The sequence below is a fragment of the Scomber japonicus genome, chromosome 11 (assembly GCF_027409825.1).
Source record: "Scomber japonicus isolate fScoJap1 chromosome 11, fScoJap1.pri, whole genome shotgun sequence".
Taxonomy (NCBI): domain Eukaryota; kingdom Metazoa; phylum Chordata; class Actinopteri; order Scombriformes; family Scombridae; genus Scomber; species Scomber japonicus.
This window is the reverse complement of record NC_070588.1, coordinates 9,720,985-9,747,221: the sequence shown is the minus strand read 5'-3', so window position 1 is coordinate 9,747,221 and position 26,237 is coordinate 9,720,985. Positions and strand designations below refer to the sequence as shown.

The window sequence follows — 26,237 nt, the reverse complement described above, 5'->3', positions numbered from 1 at the left end:
GCATCAAGTGGCAGAAAGACAAAGTCAACAATGAGCTGGACAACCCAGTGGAACTTTTAGAAGCTAAAGGGCCAAAGGAGCTACTGTAGATTAAATCCAGAGCCAAAGGAGAATGAATATTGAATGTATATTCATCAGGTGGCCTACCGAATGGTTTCAGGTTTGTTTGGGGGAGCTGCTAAAACATCTACCACAACCAACACAATATGTGGGTTTATGTGCAGTATTTTAAGCAAATCAGATCATTTGTGACTCAGCAATATCAGGTTTGATCTGTTGACCTTTAAGATCCTTAAACAGACATTGACCTCCTAAGTTACTCACTCATGCCCCCTGCTTTCCTGTAGAGATAATAATTATAAATATAGTTTTATTAAATTTCTTCTTTTCCTGTCACTCTGTAGGTTTTTGTTGCCAATGCTGACCCCACAGAGGTGGTTCTCAATCGGATCCCCCAGCCGGTCCTGGCCCGCTTCGTACGAATCAGACCCCAGACGTGGAAGAATGGCATTGCACTCCGGTTTGAGCTCTACGGTTGTCAGATTACGGGTAAGTCTTTTACTTTGCAAATTCTCTGACTTTTTCTGGCCAACCTCCACATGGGATTTTCTCCTGTGAAAACATGGTAGCGGACCTGCCAAGTTTTATACCAGTGATATACTGGCTTTTGCACTGGGTCAGAAGATGGGTCAGAGCAAAAATAACTCCCTTAGAATTCATTTCCTGGAAAAGCACAGGCAAATGTGAGAGAAAAGTTTGTTCTTTGCTCCGCATTTATATAACCTAAATAATTCAGTAATTTGTCCATCCATCAATCCATCCAAACCTTCTATTCATACTTTCCTGTCCTATCATCTACTGCACGCAACACACCCACTCTCATGTGCTCTCAAACTCTTGCCCCTGCTCTTTCATATACATATCCTCCCTCTCTGTCTCCCACTAAACACACTGCACATACACACATACACACACAGATACAAAAAGAAACACACTCAGTCCTAATAGAATAATACTAGAGTGTGATGTGTGGGTGATAACATCAGAGAGTAACAGGCTCTCAGCTTTCATCTGCAGCCCTGGCAAACAAACACGATTTCAACCAGCATAATCAGCTCAATACTATAAATAGATAAAACTTAATTAGACTGTCTGTGTTTGTGTGTCTCTGTGTGTGTTATAGAAATGGTAAAAGAGAGAGTTTCAATCCATACGAGTGTGTGTGTGTATGCACTTGTGTGTGTGTGTGTGTGTGTGTGTGTGTGTCCGTGTCCCTCTGCTTCACTGTATCATTATTAGGTTAGGGCCTCTCTCTGCTGCCATTGTAGTGGCCATTGAGAGGGACAGATATGCTCTTATCTAGGAGGGCTATTTCAGCACCCACACAAATCACAATCACACCAAAACAATATGATACTGCTTGTATGTGCATGCCTGTGTGTGTGTGTGTGTGTGTATGGCAAAGAGAGAGGGAGAAGGAGAGAGAAAGAGAGAAAGCAGGCAAAAAAGATAGGGACGTGGCATATATTACATATTTGCCTATGTTCTTGTCTTCAAATCGCCTATTTTTCACCCTATTTTAACACCTCCAATTGCATTATATATCATCCTACTTTTCTTACCACTCTCAGCAGTGAGAACCCATTCAACACATCTTTCGGCCGTTTCTGTATTACCCATCTCTGCTCCTTTCTAATGTCCGCAATCCATCATGAACCTGAGGGAAACACTGAATCTATAAACAGTGATATGTAAAAACAGTGACAGCTTCCTTTTGTTGAGAAGGATGACAGAGTTTGTTACTTTAGAGGTAAGCAGTGGTAAAACAAACTGGGCTGTCGCACTTGGAGTAAAATATGTCTCTAACCTGCTGAAAAAGCTTAGATACCTGCTAATAGCTATGCACTATCTTTTCTGTTTCTTTCCCCACACAGACATATTGACAAACGCACACACACGAACACAGTGCCAGGGGGGATGCGATAATGCCCTACACAGGCCTATAAAGCCAGACATAAAGCAGTCAGTCAGTGACATGTCATTAACTTAAATCACACTTTTATGTCTCTGGCTCTACTTTTTTTCTCACTTTCTACCAATCCCTCCTCAGTGCTGCTCTGTTTTTCTTCCTTCTCATTCTGCTTTTGCTCTGTCCTTCTGTTGCCTTTGCTGACAGCTTCCATTACCCGCGCTTCCTGCTCTCATCTCTTTTTCTTTCTTTCTCCCTCACTCATTTTCTTTCACTCTGCCTCCCCTTTAAATCTTCCCCATCGTTGCCTCATACAAGTGTTGGTTCCCTTATCCTTCTTCCTCTCCTTGCTTTAATCTCATTCTATTTCAGCCCTGCAGCATCTATCAATCATTAATTTTTTTTTGCAATTTTGTCATTTTTCTTTGCATGTTTGTAAATGCATACGTGTGTGTGTGTGTGTGTGTGTGTGTGTGTGTGTGTGTGTGTGTGTGTGTGTGTGTGTGTGTGTGTGTGTGTGTGTGTGCGTGCGTGTGTGCATGACTGCAGCTGTGTTGCATTTGTGGTTAGTTTAGGTGCAACCCCAGTGCCATACTTTACAAGCTTTTATAAGACCCCGTTATCAGGAAAAACACAGTGGGAGTGTGTGAGCGGCCATTTGTGGACCAAACATGAGAACATGTGTGAGTGGAAGTGTGTTTCAACCTTTGTGAGAGACCTTGACTATTCAGCTTCTATGTGTTGGCACATGTATCCCTTTGTGTGTGTGTGTGTGTGTGTGTGTGTGTGTGTGTGTGTGTGTGTGAGTGTGTGTGTGTGTATATATAGGTGCGTGTGAGTTTTAAGTGCTCTCATGCTGGTGTGTGTTATCTAGCTATTTTTGTCACTGTGATCTCTTGAGATGATATTCTCATCGACTCATCGACTCCAACTTTCAGTATTACAGTAAAAAACCCTGCTGGAGTGCGGTAGCTGCTAAAATAGATAGATGTAAAAATAGGAAACATAGAATCAACAATACAATAATATATTTTTCTTCTGGTTAATCACTTTCCATGTCTGTTTATAGAGAGAGAGCTCATCCACCATGGCTCATCCACCATGGCTGTATAGCTGTTGTTGTTTGTTGTTGATTCATTATTTAATGTAGTGAGGCGCAGTTGCTAACGTCACAACATTAAACATTCATCTCCACAAAGACCCAGAGAATGTCACCGTCAATCATCGTCACCCTTCACTGTCAGTCTGCACTCCCTCGCTTTCTTTTTTTCTTTTCCCCATCCCTCTTTATCCTTCTCACCCTTTTCTATTCACTTGCCTCCGCTCCTCTCCTCTTCTACCTTCCTCCACTCCCTCCCTTCATCTTTTTGTTTGACCTTTTTGACTATCTCTTTATCTTCCCCCCTTGTCCTTTTAACTCCTCTTCTACCATGCTCCTCACCTCTTGTCTCTTCTTGCCTTCATTACTTCTCTTCTTCTCTTCCCTCACATCTTCTGTTTTCCGTCTTCTTTTTGTCATATTTTCACCAGATTCATTTCCAAATACAAATGGTCACTTTGTTTTATTCTCGTCGTTTTCTGTCATTATTCATAACAATAACATATTCTGATTCTTGTTAGACTAAGAAATGTTTGTCAGTCTAATAAACAGCATCCCTTTGATGTGCAACATGATTTAATTTAGTTCTACCACGTGGGAGTTCCTTGGCCCAATTCCCCATGAAGAATCCCCTTCGGTAGCTTGGTTAAAGTTTTACATCAACTTTGCTGCAGCAAGAAGGAAAAATAATGAAACGATTTGACGGAAAGCGGTTCAATAGGGCTGCCGAGTAGTTGTTTTAACGATTTATGTCGCAATCGCACAAGAGCTTTACTCCAAGATGAGATCAAACAGTCACACGGAATTACTCCTGACCTAAAAGTCACATTCATTCATGAGTAGTTTTTAAATTATACAATGTTTTAGCAATGCAGCATCTACTCAATACCCTGACTGGATTTAGGAAACAGAAAGACATTTTGTACCGTGTCCTCACGTGTTGTGAAAATCAAATGGTTTACTAAAGGACAATAACGACATGTTTAGGTTCAATATCTGCCTCCCCACCTCTGTAATTTAAGTTTACATAATCATTGTTCATGCTTGAAAAAGGAAATCAATCACATGAAAAAAATCATATTATTCTTCCCACAGCAATCAGAATTTCTCATTGTTTGTGCTTTGTGTTTTTCTGACAACGTGACTCATGACTTTTTGGTAGATGACTGTCAAATCTTAGACACTGTAGTGATCATGGAAGCACCAACAGAGAGGAGAATAAGGTTTCCAAACAGCCTCAGCTTGGACATGTATTACTATGCAATGCAATAATAATAAAAACCTAAAGGCATCAACCAGTGTAAAATGAACCAAAAATCACATTTTCAACCTGCAGCTTATGAAAACAATGGAAAATTTTATTACATGCTTTAGAAAATGCCCAGCTGTATTATAAAGCATCTCATTACTTTCTCTCTGTGTCTGCTGTCCAGATGCTCCCTGCTCAGAGCTGCAAGGCATGTTGTCTGGGCTGCTGCCCGACTCCCAGATTTCTGCGTCCTCGATGAGGGACATCCACGGCTCCATGGGGGCAGCCAGGCTGGTGGCCAGTCGGTCGGGCTGGTTTCCCAACCCAACACAACCCATAGCTGGAGAGGAGTGGCTGCAGGTACGTCACTGTATGACTCAACTTGTTTTTAATAGCATGGTTGGTTGTAATGTTCCCATTACAGCAGACTGTTGCTGGAGAATAGGGACCCTCTACATTTCTCAATCCATTGTCATTCTGCTTTTATTTCTATTAGTCCTGGAATTACGTTTCATCCCCTAGCTGTGCCATGATTGATCAAACAAATGTGTCATTGCTTCTACTTCAAACCAGAGAGATCAAACTCAAAAAACGAACCATTTACTCCAGCATCTGGCATACCAACGATCATTAAACCAACAAAATAATTGGAAAGTGAATGCTGGCAAAATGAGGACATCCAAGTCCTGATAAGCATTTGGGAGGGGAATGGGGGCTGGAATCAAATCAACAAGGTCTAACAGAGGGTATCCCAGTTTTTAGAAGAATTTAGAATTTACCACATGATAAAACTAGTTGCAAATCACTTTTCTGATTTGAATTGTTTGAATTGTTTGAATTGTTTCATGCACTTAATTTCAAAGAGTTATTGTCACTGGATATGTAGTTAGTTCTTTATTGTCTAGGTTAAGTGATCACATCATTGTTCTGATGCACTTCAGTACATAACAGCGGTGTAGGCGAATTCATAACTCTTTGACATTTGCCGGTGATTCTGAATGTCTTCATCTCAGTTCTATGTTTAGTCTTTTGCCGGTTAAGACTGTTTTTCTCAGGTTAGAACTATAGGCCTTGCAAAAAGTTTTTTCTATTCACAGTCTTTCAATAAGCTTTTAAAAAGCTGTTAACAAGGCTGAGATGACAAAAGAGCTTTCAGTCTAAAAGCGACTGATTCAAGTGGTCATTCAGAGTAGTCAGTTCAGTTTGAAGATTCAGTGTTAAAGGTTAATTTACATAAATCCTGAGCCCCTCTACAACACAATGATTTACAAAATGAAACAAAATCATAGATCACAATGCATCCAATGGAGTAAACTGCAAAACTACAAAGTGATTCACACACTGGAAACTAGAGCCCGACTGATAAATCAACCAGACCAATATATTGGCTGATATTAACTCAATACAGATATATGAGTATCGGTGTACTGTATGTAGCCAATAAATGACAAGAAATTGAAGTATAGAAATGCTACCAATTTATAATTTGTCCACCAAAGATTGTAAAATGTTCATATGTGTAAAGTAACCCGATTACAGACACAGAAAAGTCACTAGCCTCGGCAGTGAGAGGGAGCTGACAGTTATAATAATGTTTGTTTGTGTTGCAGGTGGACCTTGGTGTGCCCAAGATGGTGCGTGGGATCATAACACAGGGTGCGAGAGGGCTGGAGGGCAGCACCAGCGCTGAGAACAGAGCGTTTGTCAGGAAGTACAAACTGGCGCACAGCTTGACTGGCAAAGACTGGACCTACATCCTTGACAGCAAGACTGGGTTTGCTAAGGTAAAAGGAGGGCACACACACACACACATAATGTTTCTCTGTCTGACATACACATATGTACACTACGCTCTCTGATTGTCACTGTCAATTCTCTCTTATTTGTAGTTTATTTATAGCTGTCTTTCAACTCAATCCCTCTTCGCTCTCCCTTTCTTTCCTTCCCTGTTTGCCTCTGTCTTTCGCTCAGCCTTGTCATTTTCAGAGGGGGGAAAGCCATTTTATTACAGTCTCAGCTCTGATAATAATTCAATTTAATCACCTCACTCCTCATTCTCTCTTCTTCTGTCTTTGCTTCTCTCTAAATCCTCTGTACTCTCTCTCTCTCTCTCTCTCTCTCTCTCTCTCTCTCTGTGCTTTTCTCTGTCCCTCATCCTCTCATTCACTCATCTCCTATTTGTCTCTCATGGGTGTTAATTAAAATGTCTTTCCTGCATCACCACTCAACACTGCTGGCAGTCTAACACACTGTCAGACAGGGCACTTTAAACTCTAGTCTTCTTTCTGAGGCTATGTCTTAAAACGCTTTAATAGTACTGAGTGCCTGGCTTTTCTCCTGATGCTAAAATCCTGTTCCTCTCTCATCTGCCTGTCTTTTTAAATGAGTATCCTGGGAAATTGCTCATACGTTTTTAAATTCCAGAAATGGAGAAGATAGGAGATACAATTCAATTAATGAAACCAATATTAAAGCTTTCACAGCCAATATTTTGAAAGGATTGGTACAGTCTAGTTATGTTTAAGCTCGTAATAAATCTTTTGTTTTTGCCAGAGGCTGGCAAGCCTCCTCAAAAAATTATTTGAAAATCAAAGGAAACATACTTTCTGTTGTTATTTGTATGACACTTCATACTGTGCTAGGAAACAGTGCTGATTAGTGGTATTGTATGACTTTGGAAAGATTGGCTAAACATGTTGCTTTTGTTTTCCAATGAGACTTGAATGGTAAAGTGGTGAAATGACAAAATTTGACTTCCTCTGCTGCGTTCACATCTACATTGTTTCAGAAAACTCTTATCAGTGCTGTTTTCTCCACAAAATAATTTATCAGCACAAGACTCTGACAGATGTCACAAAAGTCAAATGAACAAGGAGTAAAGCTTATTGCACACTGTTTCTTTGGCGTTCAAATGGCTTTGAATCAAAGCAAACAAAGCAGCATGGTCTTACTGTAACAGACTACAGTCAAAAAGCAGCTGTCCTGCAGTGGAGCAGGCAATGTTGTGCCATAACTAGATTTTCCTGTTAAGTTCATGAACTGAATGGAATGTCAAAATTGGCTGAATAACATCCTTTATACAGGAGAGGAAATGTTTTATTCTTCCTGTTTTTCTTATTACTAAATTTAAAACACCATTCACACCTATTAACTTCACTATTAGCAATCATATAAGATTTTGTAATCAGTACAGACACCATATTTTCATATATAAATATAAATATAAAGTGTTATCTTTTGGTGTTTAAATACATTACATCTTGTTTACCTCTCATTTATGTTTTTGCCTCTGTGTTGTCAGATTTTCGAGGGGAACAGCCACTATGACACTCCAGAGGTGCGGAGGTTTGATGAGATAGTGACCCAGTACATCCGAGTCTTTCCAGAGAGGTGGTCGCCCGCTGGCATTGGCATGAGGATGGAGGTCCTCGGCTGTGACCTGCCTGGTAAGAACAGACATGTGATTATGTGTGATAACAGAGGTCACATACACTCCTATATAGAAACATATAGACACACCCTCAGATGTACTAACATACTTAAAGGAATACACACTTGGCACACACATATAAGATAAAGATAAACATACTAATTCACAGTGTCAGTAACCTCCTTTGTTTATGACACATAAAAAGTATAATAGCTTTGAAAAAGCACAATTAACACAAATTATCCACCAATCAAAGCATAATTATTATCTGCATATATGTGTATGATATGATCTATAATTAACATCAACATAACTCAATTACAAACAAGACATTAGTGTGTGAAATGTGCTGTGAATATCACATCATTAATTTCTTTGACATTCTGTAATGAATGTGTATATGTATGCATATTTAAATATTTGTGTGTGAGCATATAGAGCGTGTGTGTGTGTCTATGTGTGGTGTGTGTGTATGTCTGTGTGTGTATGTGTTTGCATGAGTGTGTTGTGTGTGTGTATTCTTTCTTTTGTACTTCCATCTGTCACTTTGTGTGCAGTAGCCTATATCTCCTTCTTGTATGTACAGTATATATGTGCATTTAAATATGTGTTTGTGCAGATGTAATAGTGGCTGAAGTTAATCATCTTGCTCTATAGGAGGTATTGGAACATGTCTGGACAGGGATTAACATGTCTAGGTCATGGGACTTTTACTAATAGTGGCCAGCTGTGTAATTTCACTGTGTTGTGTTCACAGACAGTTATGTTAATAACATGTAGCTAAGTAGGTAGTGAAGGATTAGGTGCAGTACATTGTCTGTTGAATTTTGGTTTCAATTATCTATTTCAGTTATGTACTTATGTTACATTTGATGTATTTTCTACTTCAGGACTGATGTAAACAGATAGTTATAAAAGAGATGATTTAGTGTAAAGAATGACAAATGTAGACCATTAGTCAGTATGTTTCTTTATTGAGCAGTGTAAGTACCATTTATTACAATATATTACTGATGTATGCAGCTTGTTAGTTGTGGCCAGCAAATTATTCTCAGCTGCACAATAATTTCAATAATAAAGCAGGCCATTGTGCACATTTTCCCACATTTATTACTTAACTTGAGCAATAATGATGTTGCTGCATAAATTCACAGACAATAGACACCTTGTCACAGAGGTTGTGATATTTGTTTTTCTTCAAAATGTATCCGATATTATAAAATATTCAGAGCACAAATACAATCTCAATCATGCATTCATCCACCATAATTACACCTAAGAATAGTAACTGTGCAGTGCTTAAATTATGTTGGGATTTTTTAAGTAGAAGTCTATACTTAGTTGCAAATGGCCTGTTAAAATGCGACTGTGTTTTGGCCAATCTCCTCTCTCCTCCCCTTCATGTGTCATAAGATCTTACTGCTTTAGTCAGATTGTGACAGGTGAAGACAAGAACAGGAAATGACACATACCTGTTCCCAGTGGACATGGAGTGGGCTGTTCACTGCGACTGATGGCCTGCCACTTGAATTTTGTATTTCTGTATGTGTGTGTGTGTGTGTGTGTGTGTGGGTGTGTGTAAGAGAGAGAGAGAGAGAGAGAGAGAGAGAGAGAGAGGGTGTGAGAGAGAGATAGCCCAAAGGGAACAATATATCCTAGATGTGTCAGGACTAGCCAGGAGGTTGGTGGTGATGGGGAGAGAAGGGACATCCTCTCCTGTTAACACTTTTTAAGAGGTTACTGTGGCTGTGTTAAAAATAAAATCAGACATGGCACAGATGTTGTATATCTGTAGCAAAAGCTGAATGAAACTGACTTTAATCAACAGTTTACTTCAAGACAAGATTTTAATTTGTATGACAAGACAGTTCTGTGATTAATTTGGAGATAACATGGATACTCTATCATAACCCATTAAACAGAAAGATAAAGAACAGAAAAAAACTGGAAACCTAGTGAACATTTTAGTGGTATGCTTCATCCATTATAAATTATGGTTTTATTTTAAAGGAGAATAGTACTATTATTCTTATTTGCAATTACAGCTCATTTAGTTTGCTCTTTCCAATTAAAATGTGTGGTTTCAAAGCTAGCTTTATCTTAACAACCCCCCCAGTAAACAGCATCCTTGCAAAGAGGATATGAAAAGTGGCATGTTCATAAGTTTTGGTCCTGATGGAAATGTAGTTTTTTTTGTTGTTGTTGTTTTTTTATTCATTTTGACTTTCAGGAGACAGGCAATAAACAGAGTATAAAATATGCATGCTGATATAAAAGATGATGTGATATAAAAATCTCCAGGCACAATAACATAAAAGTGAAACATAGGCCTTGAAATAGAAACAGTTTGGACTTTTTACTATGCTGATTATCTAGCTTGCACACAAGTTTTAAATTATAATGAATGATAGCAATAGATTTCTGTCTAATGGATATATTTATTCTATGTCCAACCGATCTAACTGACTATTAGCATTCAAACATGTGTGATAGGCACAACCTTATAAAAATACTGCTATTATAGAAGATAATTGCCCATAACCATGAGGCTCAAACAGTTAATGTAGCCATTTCTGTAATTTTTGAAATGGCAATGTTTCATTTTGTCCTTACACTCTGCTTGTTATTTCACCTAATGACACCATGCACATCTTATCTGCAGCCATCATCTCCATGACCACAGTGCAGATCAACCTCTTGGCTATTGCAGTTGCTATGATGTCTGCTGGTCGGGCTTTCTAGGTCTGCATGCCAGATGTTTGCCTTCTGGATGTAATCCGTGCATTAGAGAAGATAACAGTTCACTCCCGCTTTACATGAAAACCACGGCAACAACTACTCTTATTGCTACCACCCTAAATGCCACACACAACCACACGCTGAGATAATTTTATATCCAAGTGGCTTAGAGCAAGTAAAGTTTATTAAATGTGTCTGTTTTTCTAATTGTCACCATGCTCAGTGACGTTAGGATAATAACCCAGGAAAAAAAAAACACATGGTCTCACCCTCCATGCAGTAACAATCATTTTTGCTTGTGCTGCACAGTGAATTAAAGCAAAACATAAAAGAACATCTGACTGAAGACATAAGGGACTGTGTTTCTCTTCTTGCTCTTGTGCATGATTGTGTGTGCTAGCATGTGTGGAGATAAAATATTCAACAGAGTGCATCAACTTCAGTCCACTGAACACAGCTGTTTACACATGGACAACAAGCATACAAAAAAACCGACACACGTTCAACTCTAGTGGGGTTCTCCTATAAATTCAGACACACACACAGGGCTACAGAAAGGATGAAGCATACAGGAAAAGACCTAACAGCCCCTTTCCATCTCCATTCAGGTTAAATCCTATGAGGTTGTCTTAGTTCCGCTTTAAAATAATTTCCTTTCCTCCACACAGGCAGCCTCAAAAAATGGATCAAACCCTGTTTTTATTCACCAAACAGGACATCTATGAGGTTACCTTATTTTGTAAAAGGAACACCCTTTCTCTGTCTTGAAATGTGTACAATCTAGCCTCAACTGTGCACATTTCAGGCTGCTCAGAAGGAGAGGATAAGTAAAGGAGTATATTAATGAATTGATGAATAAATAAAAACAGACATCAGTAATGTAAGGCAATCACATGCTCGCTGACACACTCACAAACACACACCGGCCAGTCTGCAGTGGATGCAGCAATCAGAGTGGCCCTTCTATTATTCAGTGGTTTGTTTCAGATCTATGTTCTCTGTCTCTCTCCTTTTCTGTGGACCTTGGAAAAACATGGACCTCTACTGGTGGCAGCTACATTCATGCTTAGCTGTTGAATTTTATTGATCGTAGAACTATTAGAGATGTGAAACAAATCAGTTTACCTCCTGCTGTTGACATAAATAACTGCCTTGGACTCTTGTCAAATGTTGAACATCACCCCTCCAAAATACTTACCTGTAGTCATAAATTATTTACTGAGGATGAGAACACAAACAAACTTGTCAGCTCATCCTCACTTTGCAGAAAAAGTGTTAAATGTACATGTGTAGAACAGCATGTTTTATTGCAATAAAAACAAGATTATTCATTGCTCAAAATAGGCAAAGACAATATGATATGATGTCAATCACAAACCCCACATCCACTAAACATTGGCTTTAACAAACTCAGAAAGAAATTGCTTTTCCATTACTGCCCCTGTATTGTTTTCATGTTTTACAATGAAGCGCTTTGACCTGGACTTGGGCTGTAAAACAATTTCCTCTCATGGGGAAGACAATTTCAGCACACAATTACAATGAAGAAATCTGAAATTACAGATACCAGGTTCTTAGGGGGCACACAATAATGTAGTTTAGCATCTCATTACGGTGCCAAACCCTTGGTGCGAAAACAGAAACATAAGCCAGAATATTATTGCAGGACTCATTCTAATCATTCACGCTAGCTATGGAGGCAACATGTAATTTAGCCTTGTAGCCTTGACTATTGGAAGTAAACTGAGAGCCACCAAGCTGCCAGTTTTGTTCATGTTTTAAATGACTGAGCTATCAAAACATCTGCTAGCTCTCATCTCTTTCACTCCACACCTAGTTGTTGGCAGGCAGGAAGGCACATATGTACACACACAGACATGCACACACATTCACACGCATACACAGACACACCACCTGTTTGGCATGAAGACGAGGGTTTGTTCTTAGTTGTGTAAATACATCCTTAGTTTCTCATTTCCACTGAAAACTGCAGTGTTATGGGTGGGGTACTCGAGGAAAATAACAGGGTGATGCTGAAAAAATAGGCAGAGAGAGAAAGTGGCTTTGTGTCTGGAGTCTCCGAGTGGCTGTAACAGCTCTGTCTTCATTCACTTGCTGCTGCTTCTCTTTGTATCATTGATCTTCACCTGTCATGTAATATCAGACACTGCCAAATGTGGACAAATCCAAGTGATATTATGCCTCTTATGTCTGTGCTTCCAACAAAACCAACATGATTGGCTCAACAGGGGCATTTGCAATTGGGAGACTACATAGTTAATGGATGATGGCTTGTTTCTGATGCCTTTCACTTAAAGAACTGGGCCTTGTTTTCCATAAATGATTGATCTGGTAGTTAAGAGTGTTTCCTAGAAGCACTTCTCTTAAATTTCTACACATGTTCTCCAAAGCGGTATTTAAGAGCAAGTTGCAAGCACTCACCATTAAGAGCTTCTTAACTTCAACTGTCCGTGGTGCTTAAGAAAATGCTGTATACATTAAAAATTGCACAATTAAATGTCTTTCAGTCACACTATAACTTCATAATAATAAATCAGAAAGTATAAATGTTGTAATCTATATCGTAAATCATTGTTTTATACTTGAAATTCAGTATTGAAAACAAAGCTAAATGCGCAGTAAACGAAGTCCAAATGAACTGATTTTTCATATTCAGGAGTCACTCATTTAACTATGATAATTTCCAAAATCTCCTTCAGCTACCATACTGCTTTCTCCTTTCTCGATGTCTGCACACTGGAGGCTCCAAGTTTCCACATTGCACTTGTGTATGTCAAATATGATAACTTGTCCTTAAATAATAACTTAATAATAACTTAAATCTTCAGTGAGCACAGAGAAAACTAAACTTTCCCCTTTCAGCAGATGAATGTCAAAACAGCTTTGTAGTGTCAAAGTCTGCACATACATCATTCTAAACAGCGAAGCTCAAACATTCAACTGTTGGAACAAGAAGAAAAGCCTTTATTTGACGAGAGGGGAACGTCAAGCATAAGAAAGTTTGGAAGATGGGTTTTACAATCAACTTAGCCTTTTGGGAAACAAGGCCATGGTTTGGGAAGCAAGGGCGATGAAAGCACAGACACTGACCCTGTAGCTGGCAGGGCATCATCAGGGAAAATACCTCTATAAATACTGTCAGTGAGTCTTTGAACAAAACAGTCAGTGGTTTGTTATGGAAAGAGATTGTTATATTGCAAAACCCCAGTGAGAATGCAGACTTCTATGAATGTGAAGCATGATGTTGTTTGCGAAAGCATCATGGATCAAATTTCAATGCAGTTAGTTTTAAAGGAGGCTGAAATAACAGTTTATGACTTATGTTGCAATATGCAATGGCAGCCAAGCGCCTTCGTTGGCTGTGTCTGTCAGTCTCATGTTGATGATGTTGGAACCCTGGAAAATACACACACACAAGCACGTATGCACGCATCCACACATGCACAGACAGACACACATACACACATACACTTCTGTAGTTGCAGTCTCTGTTGTTTTGTGCTCTTGCTCTAGAACATTTTAGGTGTTCAAGCCAATCATTCAGGTTTAGCCAAGTGTGTGTGTTCGTGTGTGTGTGTGTGTGTGAGAGAGAGTGTGTGTGTGTATGCGTGTGTGTGTGCACCAGCCATCGTTGATAGCTTTCACATGTGAGCCGTGGCTTCATTCCAGATACTGTCATGTGATTGGTGGGTTGTGGCCTCAGTTACACCCACTCATCTCTCTCCTCTGCTCCTCCTTCCCCCGTCTTTTCTCAGAGATCACAGTAGCAAAGTGATTATAAATGCACTACATTTACTAATAACGACAACAACTATATTTTTGTAGAAAAAGTAATGAATACTATTATTTACTATTTACTACTTACTATAATCACTCAGAGCTATGTTTCACAGAAAGCATTATACTCTATATCCAAGCATAACACATCCTGAAACATTCAGGTGTCAGGAAGTTCTAATGATATTCATAGAGAGACATTATTGAAATATTATCTTTAATTAAAGTTTAAATTCAATTTTGATGAATGTAGTCATTTAAAAATAAATTAAAAACATCATAATAAATTGCCAGGTAGCAGCAGGGAGGCTTGGTTAAATAGATATGTAAATAAGTATGTAATAAGCTGCATGCTGATCCACAGGTATAAGTAAAGGTACATGAGAAGGAATGGAAAATAATGTTAGTGAGGGAGGTTGAATGTGTAAATGTTTATGGCTTCTGCAGTATTCGCTCCGTCTTCACCCTTTTGACTCCCTCCCCATCAGAAGACTGTAATCATTCCTGTCTCCTGCCAAGGCTCCTGTAACACCCACCCACCACCACACAGACATCATTGCTAACTCCTCACCTACCCTTCACTCCTGACCTCATTACCCTTATGGACTCTTTGCCCTCTTTTCTTCACACACTCACACTTTCTTTTTACAGACCAATTTTTCTTGTAGATTTTACCAGTCATTTATATGTTTAAGCCTTTCAAACTTGGGTCAAAACAACTGTGCAACCACTACTGATTTTACTTTCATAGTTTTTAACCTTAATCCTTGTAGAACCAAGCCAAACCACAGATCAGGAATTGTACAATCTCCAAGCACAAGCTGTTTTTAAAATCTTGAAGGGAAAACATTTTGGTATTTTTACAGGACCCTGACAGTATGCTCCCAAGTGTCTGACAAAGTAAAGTACTGGTGCGCCTGAGCGGTGAAAAAAAAATCACTTGGCCACTACTTCAGAGGGCATGATAACGCTGCTTCTGGCTTGCTTGTACATTTAGGCCAGCACAATATGTTTGAAGGTAGGAAACCAGCGAGGCTTTGTTTATTTAAAACCTTATGGAATACAAAGACTCTCCTGAAAATCAAACACACACCCAAAACCACTCTGAAGTTATTTTAAACCATATACAACTACACTACCGGTCAAAAGTTTTAGAACACCCCAATTCTTCCAGTTTTTTATTGAAATTCAAGCAGTTCAAGTCCAATGAATAGCTTGAAATGGAACTACCAGAGGTTAAAAAAAAAGGTAAGGTTACCCAAAACTGAAAATTATACAAAAAGACTTAAAAATGTAGGTCTTTCCTACAGAGAAATTGCGAAGAAAGTCAAGGTGTCAGTGAGTACAGTTTCCTTCAACATCAAAAAGCACTCAGAAACTGGGGGAAACTCGGAAAGGCAGAGGTCTGGCAGACCCAAAGCCACAACAGAGTCAGAAGACAAGTTTCTGAGAGTCAACAGCTTGCCTGATAGGTGGCTCACAGGACAACAGCTTCAAGCACAGCTTCATAGTGGTCGTAGTAAGCAAGTCTCAGTTTCAACTGTGAAGAGAAGACTTGGAGTTGCAGGTTTGACAGGTTGAGTTGCAGCAAGAAAGCCAGTGCTAAGACGTTAGAATAAGAAGAAGAGGCTTGCCTGGGCCATGAAACACCGCCAATGGACTACTGAAGACTGGAAGAAGGTGTTATGGACTGATCAATCAAAATTTTAAATATTCTGTTCATCACGCAGGAGTTTTGTATACCGTTGAGTAGGCGAAAGGATGGTTCCTCAGTGTGTGACATTTACTGTCAAATATAGAGGAGGAAGCATGATGGTCCGGGCTGTTTTCTGGATCCCGGGTCAGCTACCACAGCATTCTGCAGCGCCATGCAGTACCCTCTGGTATGCACGTAGTTGGTCAGGGGTTCATCCTACGGCAAGATAATGACCCAAAACGTAAGTCTAAGCTATGCCAGAACTACATTTAGGAAAAAAGACCAAGATTTTAAGCTTGAAAACATTTTTTCAATAAAAAACTGGAAAAATTGGGGTGCTCTAAAACTTTTGACCGGTAGTGTATGTTCTTCTTGAAATTTCACACATGGAAACACTTCGAAATGGGTACAGGTTTATTGGGTGTCCGCACATGTGTGTGTGTGTGTGCAAGAAAACTTGTGATTTTCCAATATAAATATTTAGGCTTGGCTCCTCACTTCACCTCTCTGTGTCTCCAAGATTTTTACTTTTTCTCTGCTTTTTCTGTTTCCCTTTCTATCTCTTTCTCAGAGTTCATGATGTTTGAAACCACAGGCTAATAAGAGAACCACACAATATGACAATTGTGTGCAATTTGTCAATTTGCATGTGTGCATGTATGGCAAAAAAGTACAGATTTGGCTGTGGCAGTTACACGCTTGTTAAAATATTACTGCTTGGTGATCTAGAAAGTGGTCCTTCTCTTCTCCAGAGCAATAAATGGCATATTAACTTAATGGATTTTGCCACACTTAAACTCATTTCCTTTGTAGCTGACTACAGTTCACTGATGTAGTTAGCCATTCATTGCCAGAAGCTTCTTTTTATCATCTCAGTTGTTGTTGCACTTAGCTTGCGTTTACCCTTAAGGCAACAATTACAATCACATACCTTGTGGTGTTTTGTTGCACATTGGGCTAATGAGCCATTCACTGTCAGTAGTTTCCTGACGCAAAGAACATTTTTAGTATCTCAACTGTGCAGTGCTTGGCCGTGCACATTTAGCCACATGTTAAACTCTATCATTGGTGGCTTTTTAACTGCAGTCATGTGCTTATATTACACCAATACTTTTTCATGGGTTACAGAAACTCGGGCTTCCCCATCTCACTAGACATTAAAATTTGCGGTCCAGCGTAGCACTTAGTGTAAAACCAGATATTGGTAGCTCGCTGTACAATAGTCTAATTAGGCATTCAGTCTCAAAAGAGTTTCCTGCTGTAAAAGACTCATTTTCCCGCCCGCTCATCTTCAGAAAAGGGAGTCGTAATTAGTCTGGCACTTTAAGCTACATACAAATCAAACCTGCATTTTTGGTTCTTAAGTACAGATGTCTGATTTGCCTTTCAGAGCTCTGGCAATGATTTTCATCCAGAACCACTCATACTTCATACTTGAGTGTGTAACACTTAACAGCCCCATTCTTGGTAGTGCCATATCTAAAATCAGTTTTCTCACTAGTTTCCTTACAAAAACACACTCATTTATTTCTTACTATTTTTTATATCCATAGTTTACAATTTTAGCAAAGTATATATGAGCATGTATCTTTCCATACATATTGGTGTCCTGCAGAGTTGCTGAGTATAGTTTTAGCAACAGGTAAGGAGCTTTTATGTTAATAGTATTGGAAAAAATTGGGGGGAAAATGTATACATATGGTAGACAGGTTAGCCAGTAGATACATTGCTAACTAACTTTAATTGACAATTAGAAGATAGATGTCCCTCTTATCAAGAAGACACATGCCCAGCTACAAATGAACACACACCCACACACACACACACACACACACATACACAGAGCAATAGTCTGCCATTCAGTCTGTCAGTCAATCACATAGTCATTAAGTAAAGCAAATCTCCAACCCACACACATGCACCATTTTACCAATAATTTGAGTTGCAATGACATTCCCTAGTTTCTCCAACACACACACACTCACATATTGTGTCAGTAGTCATTATTTAGGCTGACAGAGGTAGATTTATACCCAGAGCTCTTTCCATAATTGAACAGTTTTCGTCTCTCTCTTTCCACTTCGCTCTGCTCAGTCAGCAGCTTTACAATGAGCCCTGGGGCCTAAGACTATGTGTGTGTGTGTGTGAGTGTGTATGTGTGTATATGCATGTGTGTGTGTGGTTAACCAAACTGAACACCTTCTGTTTCTCAGTTTGAGGCAGTCATGGCAGGTTGCTGTAACTCAGTGGTGTTCAAAATGACCCATCCACAGAATACAGACATCAAGATTGGTGTTTCCATTACATCCATTTTTGAATCCTCGTGTTTAAAACATGACTGACCGACTTCCTCTCTATTCCCACATAAGTGATTGAAAACTCTGCTGTCTTGCACCTGTTTCTCAGTCAAGTAAAGTCAAGCAAGTAAACCATAACACACTGCAAACACATGTTGTTTATTGTTATATGACAGCAATAATTATCTTAAAATACATTTCTGATTAATAAAATAATTTAGATTATTTCAGTGACAGTGATGAACCTGATGGATGGAAAGATAAGGGAGGAAGAGGATGATGATGGAGGAAATTGAGAAAGAACAAGAGAGGAGAGGACAGGCAGGGAGCAAAATTGGATTAGACGGGTTGAGTTAGAAATGGGAGGATGACAGGAGCTGTGTGTGGTCACTAATTAGGAAAATAGTGCTGAGAGGTGGAAAGGGTTATGGTCCCTTCTCCATATCTGTCTGTCTCTCTCTCCCTGTGTCTCTCATCTCAATACCTCCCTCTCTAATTACAATGCTAAAGGGCACTGTAATTACAGTGCTAAAGGGCACCAAATTAAAACAGCTTAATGTCAGCAGCTGGGAGCTACTTATCCAATGTGTGAGTGTGTGTGTGTGTGTGTGTGTGTGTGTGCGAATGGCAATATGAGGCCACCACATTTGGACTTACATAATAACCCTACATACTTTGACTGTGAGCAGACTGTGTAAACAACTCAATAAAGTTATGCACACACACATTAGAGTAATGGTTGAACCTGGACACATTAGTAAAGGCTATTAGCAAAGGTTGGCAAAGGTTAAAAGTTCACTCTAAACACGACACACACAAACACACACACACACACATCAGATCATGGTCACTTTTGGGGACATTACATATACTTATATTTATTTCAAACTGTAACTGTAACCACTGTCCCAAAAATGAGCTTTTTCCCCAAGTAGGGACATGGCTTTTGTCCCCAACTGGACAAGCTGTCCTCAATTAACTGGTCCTAATTTTGAAATTTGTCCCCAAAAGTAGCCTATAACAGACCACAAACACACACACAAACACACACAAATCACTGAGTGAGTTGTGGAAACATCTAGAACAACCAAACAAGCAGTAAATCAACAGTGGTCTCAGATTTACTGAGTCGGTGGTTAGAACAGACATAAAATAACACCAGACACTGGAGTTTCAGCACAGAGAGGAGCGCTGAAAGGAAGAACGAGTGAGAGATCGCTGGAAAAGAGCAAAAGAGAGAGACGCAATCTTAACAAAGAGAGAGGGAGGGAAAGAGCTGTGGACAGACAAAAGCAAAAGGACAAGTGGAAATGAAAATATGCCTTAGGGAGAGATGACAGAAAGAGTACGTAAGAGAGAGAGAGAGAGAGAGAGAGAGAGAGAGAGAGAGAGAGAGAGATAGTTATGGAGAAGAAAACTGTGGTTGTGGTAAAACAGAAACAACACAAGATAGGGTTTCACTTCAATATCGGAAAGGCAGAGAAAAAGAAAGATCAACTCTGTGTGTGTGTTTGTGTTTGTGTGTGTGTGTGTGTGTGTGTGTGTGTGTGTGTGTGTACGTCAGTGTGTAAGCCAGTGTGTAAGCCAGTGTGTAGAAAGGACTTCTTGTGGTGTTGATGGTGGTTTTTCCAAAGCAGAACTGAGAGTGGTCAGATTTATTGTGACAAATGACAGAGAGAAGATACAATGACATGGGGGAGAGAGAGATAAATGGATAAGGGAAAGAAAGAAAGAAGGCAAGCCTGTGAAATGAATGGCATGAAAATAAGAGAGAGAAAGAAGTAGCTTCTGAAAATAATTTGGTGCGAGGTTTGTGGTCTCGGCCTTGTTCCACAAAAGCCAGACAATCTTCTGTTCCCTTACGTCAACATATAGACACATAGTTATACCAGTGTGTGTGTGTGTGTGTGTGTGTGTGTGTGTGTGTGTGTGTGTGTGTGTGTGTGTGTGTGTGTGTGTGAGCTGGTAAAGCATTCAGGGCTGTTTAAAGAACTTTAACCAACAGTAGAAAACTGCTTATTAAGACCAGAAGGTCTTGAGGTTGCACTGACATACCTCACTGCTGACGCGTGTGTGTGTATGTGAGAGTGAGTGTTTGTGTGCCTCTGTTTGATCTATCATACACTGGTTGCATGCTGCTGTGCACCAAGGTCAGTGTGAGTGCAGCATCTATCATCTTAGCGTTGTGTGTGTATATATATGTGTGTGTGTTTATGTGTGTGTGTGTATGCCAACCTTCAGTAGGTAAAACGAGTTGTGTGGCACAGTCTTCAGCTAAGTGCCAGCTCACTGCCACAGCTCACTCTGTCACTGCCCAGATCGCGACAACCATCAACCTTACAGTAACACACAGTCCTGGAAAACAGCAGTGAACTCTTTACAAACAGCAATAGTTAACTCAACATTTAAATCTGGCTTTTCTCCTCAAATATCTCTGCTGCACTAGTTGGAACAATACCTTTTTTTACTATGTGGTGCAGCAGCTGTAGAACAAAATGTGAATATTTTAGAGGTTTAAGTACAGTATTGTCTCTTCTTAATAGACAGTGGGAATGTGTGGACATTAAGCATCATTAAAGCAGATTAACTTATTTCAATGCTTGTTCTAAATATAGAGTAAAGTGTAATACATGTGCTAGTCTACTCTCTGCCTTGGCTTCTCATTCTGAATTCTCATCTTTTAAATAGCACTAATTTGAGTCACTATATTAATCTTAAAGATATCATTGGTTACTATGACAATATACTGTAAGTAACAAATGTGGTTGACTGAGTTTAATTCACTGCTTAATTCTCTTGTTCTTACAATCAATTAAAAAAAGCAAAAGGTTTTTAAAATATTAGAGAAATATAAACATAAAAACAACCCCTCAGATAAAAATGAATTGGTCTTTTGTCATGTTTCTCCATTCATTTATGTTATCGACACTCCTGTATTGTGTTATATTCTTGTTTTGTGCCTGAATAAAATGTTATGTCTCATTCTATTATATACTATAATATTCACCTATTATATTATTTTCCCTGTTAACAGAAACTACCACTGTACCTGACACAGCTACCCCCACCATGCCCAGAGTGGAACAAACCACTGCAGCAATGAGACCCGGTAAATACACACACACACACTCACACACATCTAGTTGAAGTACTTTCACACACATGCAGATTTCTTGCAAGCACACAGCATTTTTTTCCCATCTCAGTCTCTTCTCCACACACATACACATACACACACACTTCCACACAAACTCTTAAGGTCAAACTCATGATGTCATTGTGCACCATGGGGGCCTCTGGGCTTTGAAGTCTGTTAGATTCAAGAGTCCCACAGGAAGCTCTGTTTGAGTGAAAATAAGCTCTCGCAGCCAAAGGATCACACCTCACCTCACACACATATTGGGAATATGATATCACAGCTATAGGTCAGCATCTGTCAGTTGATGTAATAGGATGTCGTTTGTTGACCCATTTTGTTGCTACATAGCCGAATGCAAACTAAATACAGTATCAATAATACCAAGCACATTTTTATCATGCAGTATTTTCTCCCCCTTTGGTGTACCTTTCTGTCCATTTTCGGTCTGTTTGCTTTATTTTATCCCCTCCACTGTTTACTGTATCTCACTCTTGCTCTCTTTTACTGTAATATTTGTATTCAGCATGATTTATTGAGATGTCATATTACACGAATGCTGTTGCCAAAACATCTAAAAACAATGGAGATCTCTCTCTCTCTCTCTCTCAAGGCTCCATAGCCAGACTATTCATCAAGTCCCATAAACGCATGATAAGAAATTGACAAAAAACATTTGACATGGTCTTAAAAGCATTCTTAAAGTGCAATAAAAAGAGAAGTTCATGATGTATTTAAGTCACAATATCGGACATCTTTATTCATCATCCGTGTCTTTCTCTCTCTCTCTCTCTCTCTCTCTGTCTCTCTCTCTTTCTCTCTCAGCCACCACTCCATCCCTGTCGGCTGTATGTGACTTTGAGCAGAGCTTGTGCGGCTGGTCGGCTGATCCCCAATCAGGTGTTAGCTGGTCCCTGCACACCGCCAGCAGCAGTTCAAGCGGACACGGCACACATGGAACAAGGCTGGATCTGGCGCTGGGATCAGACAGTGAGTGTATGCTTATTCATACAATTCATACAGATACACGTATAAAAACACACAGTTTGTTACAGGGCTGACTCCACAAACTCAAGTAATTCAAGTGGTTAAAGTCTTTATTTAAATCTCTGCCTCAAAACCTTGCAACATCACAGCTGACCATATTGATTGAAGCGATAAAGAGAAAATGGGGAAGAGCAAGAAGAAGAGACTAAAAGCGGTAGAAAAGATGAAAGGTTTTGAATATTTTACTATACTGTTAGGCCCCACACAACCTTTTCCAACACTTGATTTTGACCTTGATAAAAAAATAATACAACCAGCACTTTTTTCTGACATCACGCCAAGCAAAAAATAGCATCTCATAATCAGACCAGTACTCTCCTGAGCATAATGTTATGCCAGTGGGACAGAAGACACAAAGTCTCATTCAAACTTTGTAAAAAAAAACTTTATGCTCTTTCTCTCATCTTTCTGGGCATTTTTTTTGATTTCAAGACGTTTCTCATTTTTCAAACACAGACGGGAAAAAAAAGCATCATCATGCAGAGATATTTGACCTTCCTCAGCACAAAGCCTTCTGTAGCTAATTAAGAGCAAAGTGGTTGTCCTTTGGTGGAATATTACAGTTCCCAGTGCTGGGAGGAACTACTGACAGCAACTATGATGCAAGGATTTCACTCTGATCTGCTAAAACTGTGTACAAAGACTTAATTGGAGTTTTTTAAGAAAGTATTAGGTTTCATTTTCTCTAACCTAGTTTGTTACTTTAGTGTTTCTTCTCTGTTCTTTTCTTGTTTTTCTCTTTTTCCCCCATTTTAATCTTTAACTTCTTAAAGTTCTTCTCCATATTTTGTATCTTTTTCACTATACCTGTGTAGTTTGTTCAGTCTTGTAGTATATTTTACTTGCTTTTCTAATATAATGTAATTGCTTCACCTCAGCCTACCTTTCTTCTATACTACATTTTAATATGTCGTATTACAGTAACTTTTAAATTCATAATGCAGTATTTTATTTATCCTCATGTCCCTTTCCACTTCCATCTTCTCACTCCATCACAACAATCTCTCCACAAAAACTTCACTTCCGTTTCCCTCAGTGGTACTTGCCTTTTTCCACATCTGTCCATCTTTAATAAGACAGCCAGAGGAAAACCCAGGACTGTTTTATCCATCACATCCATACTTACTGTACTTACACACTCATAAGGCGCACACACACACACACACACACACACACATACACACATACACACTCACACACCCACAGCCCAGAGCGGTACGATAAGTCGGATGATGGGTTTGACAGAAGTGCTGCCTTAGCTCTCAAGCTCTCCCTGAGGCTCCACACACAAACGAACACACACATTTAACCACTCAAGGTGGGACTGTCCATGTATTAAACACTCAAGGTGTGTGGGTTTGTTTCACACATACACGCACATGCACACACACACACACACACACACACACACACACACACGACCTTGCCATACTGTATACCAAGGTTCTCTCTGTATCTGTTGAAGCTATCCCGTTCATGGTTGACTGAGCAGCTCCTTCATAAACAGACAGGGCCATGGCATAAGGCGAGGCTCTACATCTCACTAGGCTGTGATGGGTGTGTGTGTGTGTGTGTGTGTGTGTGTGTGTGTGTGTGTGTGTGTGTGTGTGTGTGTGTGTGTGTGTGTGTGTGTGTGTGTGTGTGTGTGTGTCTGCAAACCTTTTCTGTGTGCGCAAGTCTAAAATAAAGTATATGTATGCGCCGCTATGAGTGTGTGTCTGTGCTTGTGTGTGTAACTGACTTGGCAGCGTCCCTGTCTCAGTGTTAGACAGCAACATGACATTAAGTCTTGTTCTACAGCAACATTAGCGCGGCACCCTGTCTGGAAGCTGTCTCAATATGCAGATCAAATCCCCAGCCCTTGTCATTGAAAGCACTTTTAGGGGTTTTAAAAGAGAAAATCCGACCCGAACAGAGCTCATAAGTTATTCTTTTGAACTCAGATAGGGCAAGACTGAAATTCTTTACCCTGTGGAGATTTTCATCGAAAGAAACTCACACCAGACGTTGTTGGAAGTGGTTTAGTTATTGATAAGTAGGGGAAGTGGGGATAAGGACGTGTTGAAAGAAGGAAAAAAGACACTTAAACTGACTTCATAATATCAGTTCCTAACACCTGATGCTGTGCTTTGAATGGTCTTGATGTGAAAATATGTCAGCTTTCTCTGAGAGCCTGTTTCAAAATCTTTTCTTGTCTTTTTTTTACCAAAGCTTTTACCCAATTTTCAAATTCCTTATGCCGTAACTGGTGTGATGAAATATAATGATCCAAAAGTTGACATTTAACTGTGTAAGCTGTATTAATTCTGACATAATTTAAGGGTTTTTCCACTCCTAACTAGTTTTTCCGTCACCTTTGCCGATTTGGATTACTCACAGTGCTTGAAGAAGTCTCTTAACAAGCAAACTTTGTGATATGCAGGAAATTCTGACCAATTAGGACGTTCTGACAGTAGATATTGGATTTCAAAAGTTAAACTTCTATGAAATGTATTTGATTCACTAAATTTTGATACTGAATATATTTGCAAAACTTCAACTGACAACATATTTTTTTCTTTCTTTCTGTTCTGCTGTTAAAGCATGATTAGCATCTTCATGGTTATGTTTAGAGAAGTCAAAGCAGTTGAACCCAAACTATGATCTCTCCCTTACTTTATACCTAGGCTTTAACCTAATCTGTTGTTGTAGTCTAAACCTTCCACATTCAGTACTTGTGATGCAAAACTCGGTCTACAATTTCAACATCTGATGCAACATACATAATTCAGGCTGCATTTATGTTTCCTTCCTTTCCTTAGACATTGTTTCTAGGATACATGTTTAATTTCATCTTTCAGGAATGGTACATTTTCATAATGTCATTCAGATGAATGCAACATAACCATGAAGGCTACTGAGCACAAGTAGATAGTTTCATTGAAACTACTGGATGCTATTTGCTTGTGGTTTGAATGAAGAATGTTAGGAATCAATGTGACGCATATTATATTCACAGTAATAACTTTGTTGAATTCCCCTATTTTGTACATGCTCACTTCTTATGTGAGAACTGAGGATACATAAACACACATACAGACACATAACAAACCCAAACACTTAAATTAAATTATTTAAGAAATAGAGAAGATTCAAACTCATGGATACTGCATACATATATGCAAAATGATGCACTCATACACACATAATGAGTGACAGATGAACTCTCACACTCTCTCTCTCACACACACACACACACAGATATAAACATAAGCATATACCAACAAATGAACTAGCACACACACACATACACACATTTCCCTCCCTCCCTCAGAGCCAATTCTACATCCCTGCCTATCCCTCCCATGGAGAGTTGTTAATTAATTCCCTCCCTTTGTACGTTCGCCAAGATCAAACGCAGGGAGACAGAAAAACACTGCAACTTTCTCTAACTGTACTTAATGAGCAACGGTAATTTAGGTCCCCCTTTTTCATTGCCTCCAAGTGAAGAAACAGAGTTACCTCAACCCAAATCCATTATTCATTAAGCGTGATGTGCAGCAAAATCTGAAGAGTGTTTTCTTTTTTTCTGTGTAAGCCGAGGGAGGGTAAACTGAGATGAAAAGAGGATAGGTAGATAGATAGATAGATAGATAGATAGATAGATAGATAGATAGATAGATAGATAGATAGATACATACATAGATAGATACATAGATAGATACATAGATACATAGATGTTTCTTTTGTCTTTTCTCTTCTCCCCTTTCTTCTCTTCCTCTCTCTCCTTACAAGGTG

At 39.3% G+C, this 26,237-nt stretch overlaps 1 protein-coding gene across 1 annotated transcript in view; it reads left to right on the top strand.

Moving 5' to 3' along the window:
* LOC128367960 (neuropilin-2-like) overlaps nt 1-26,237 on the top strand; it is a 95,947-nt gene that overhangs the window by 53,280 nt on the left and 16,430 nt on the right. The window contains exons 8-13 of the mRNA XM_053328670.1: nt 405-549; nt 4,502-4,677; nt 5,928-6,101; nt 7,619-7,763; nt 21,312-21,386; nt 22,239-22,403. Of these exons, the coding sequence (XP_053184645.1) occupies nt 405-549; nt 4,502-4,677; nt 5,928-6,101; nt 7,619-7,763; nt 21,312-21,386; nt 22,239-22,403 (880 nt within the window). The remainder of the gene's footprint in view (nt 1-404; nt 550-4,501; nt 4,678-5,927; nt 6,102-7,618; nt 7,764-21,311; nt 21,387-22,238; nt 22,404-26,237) is intronic.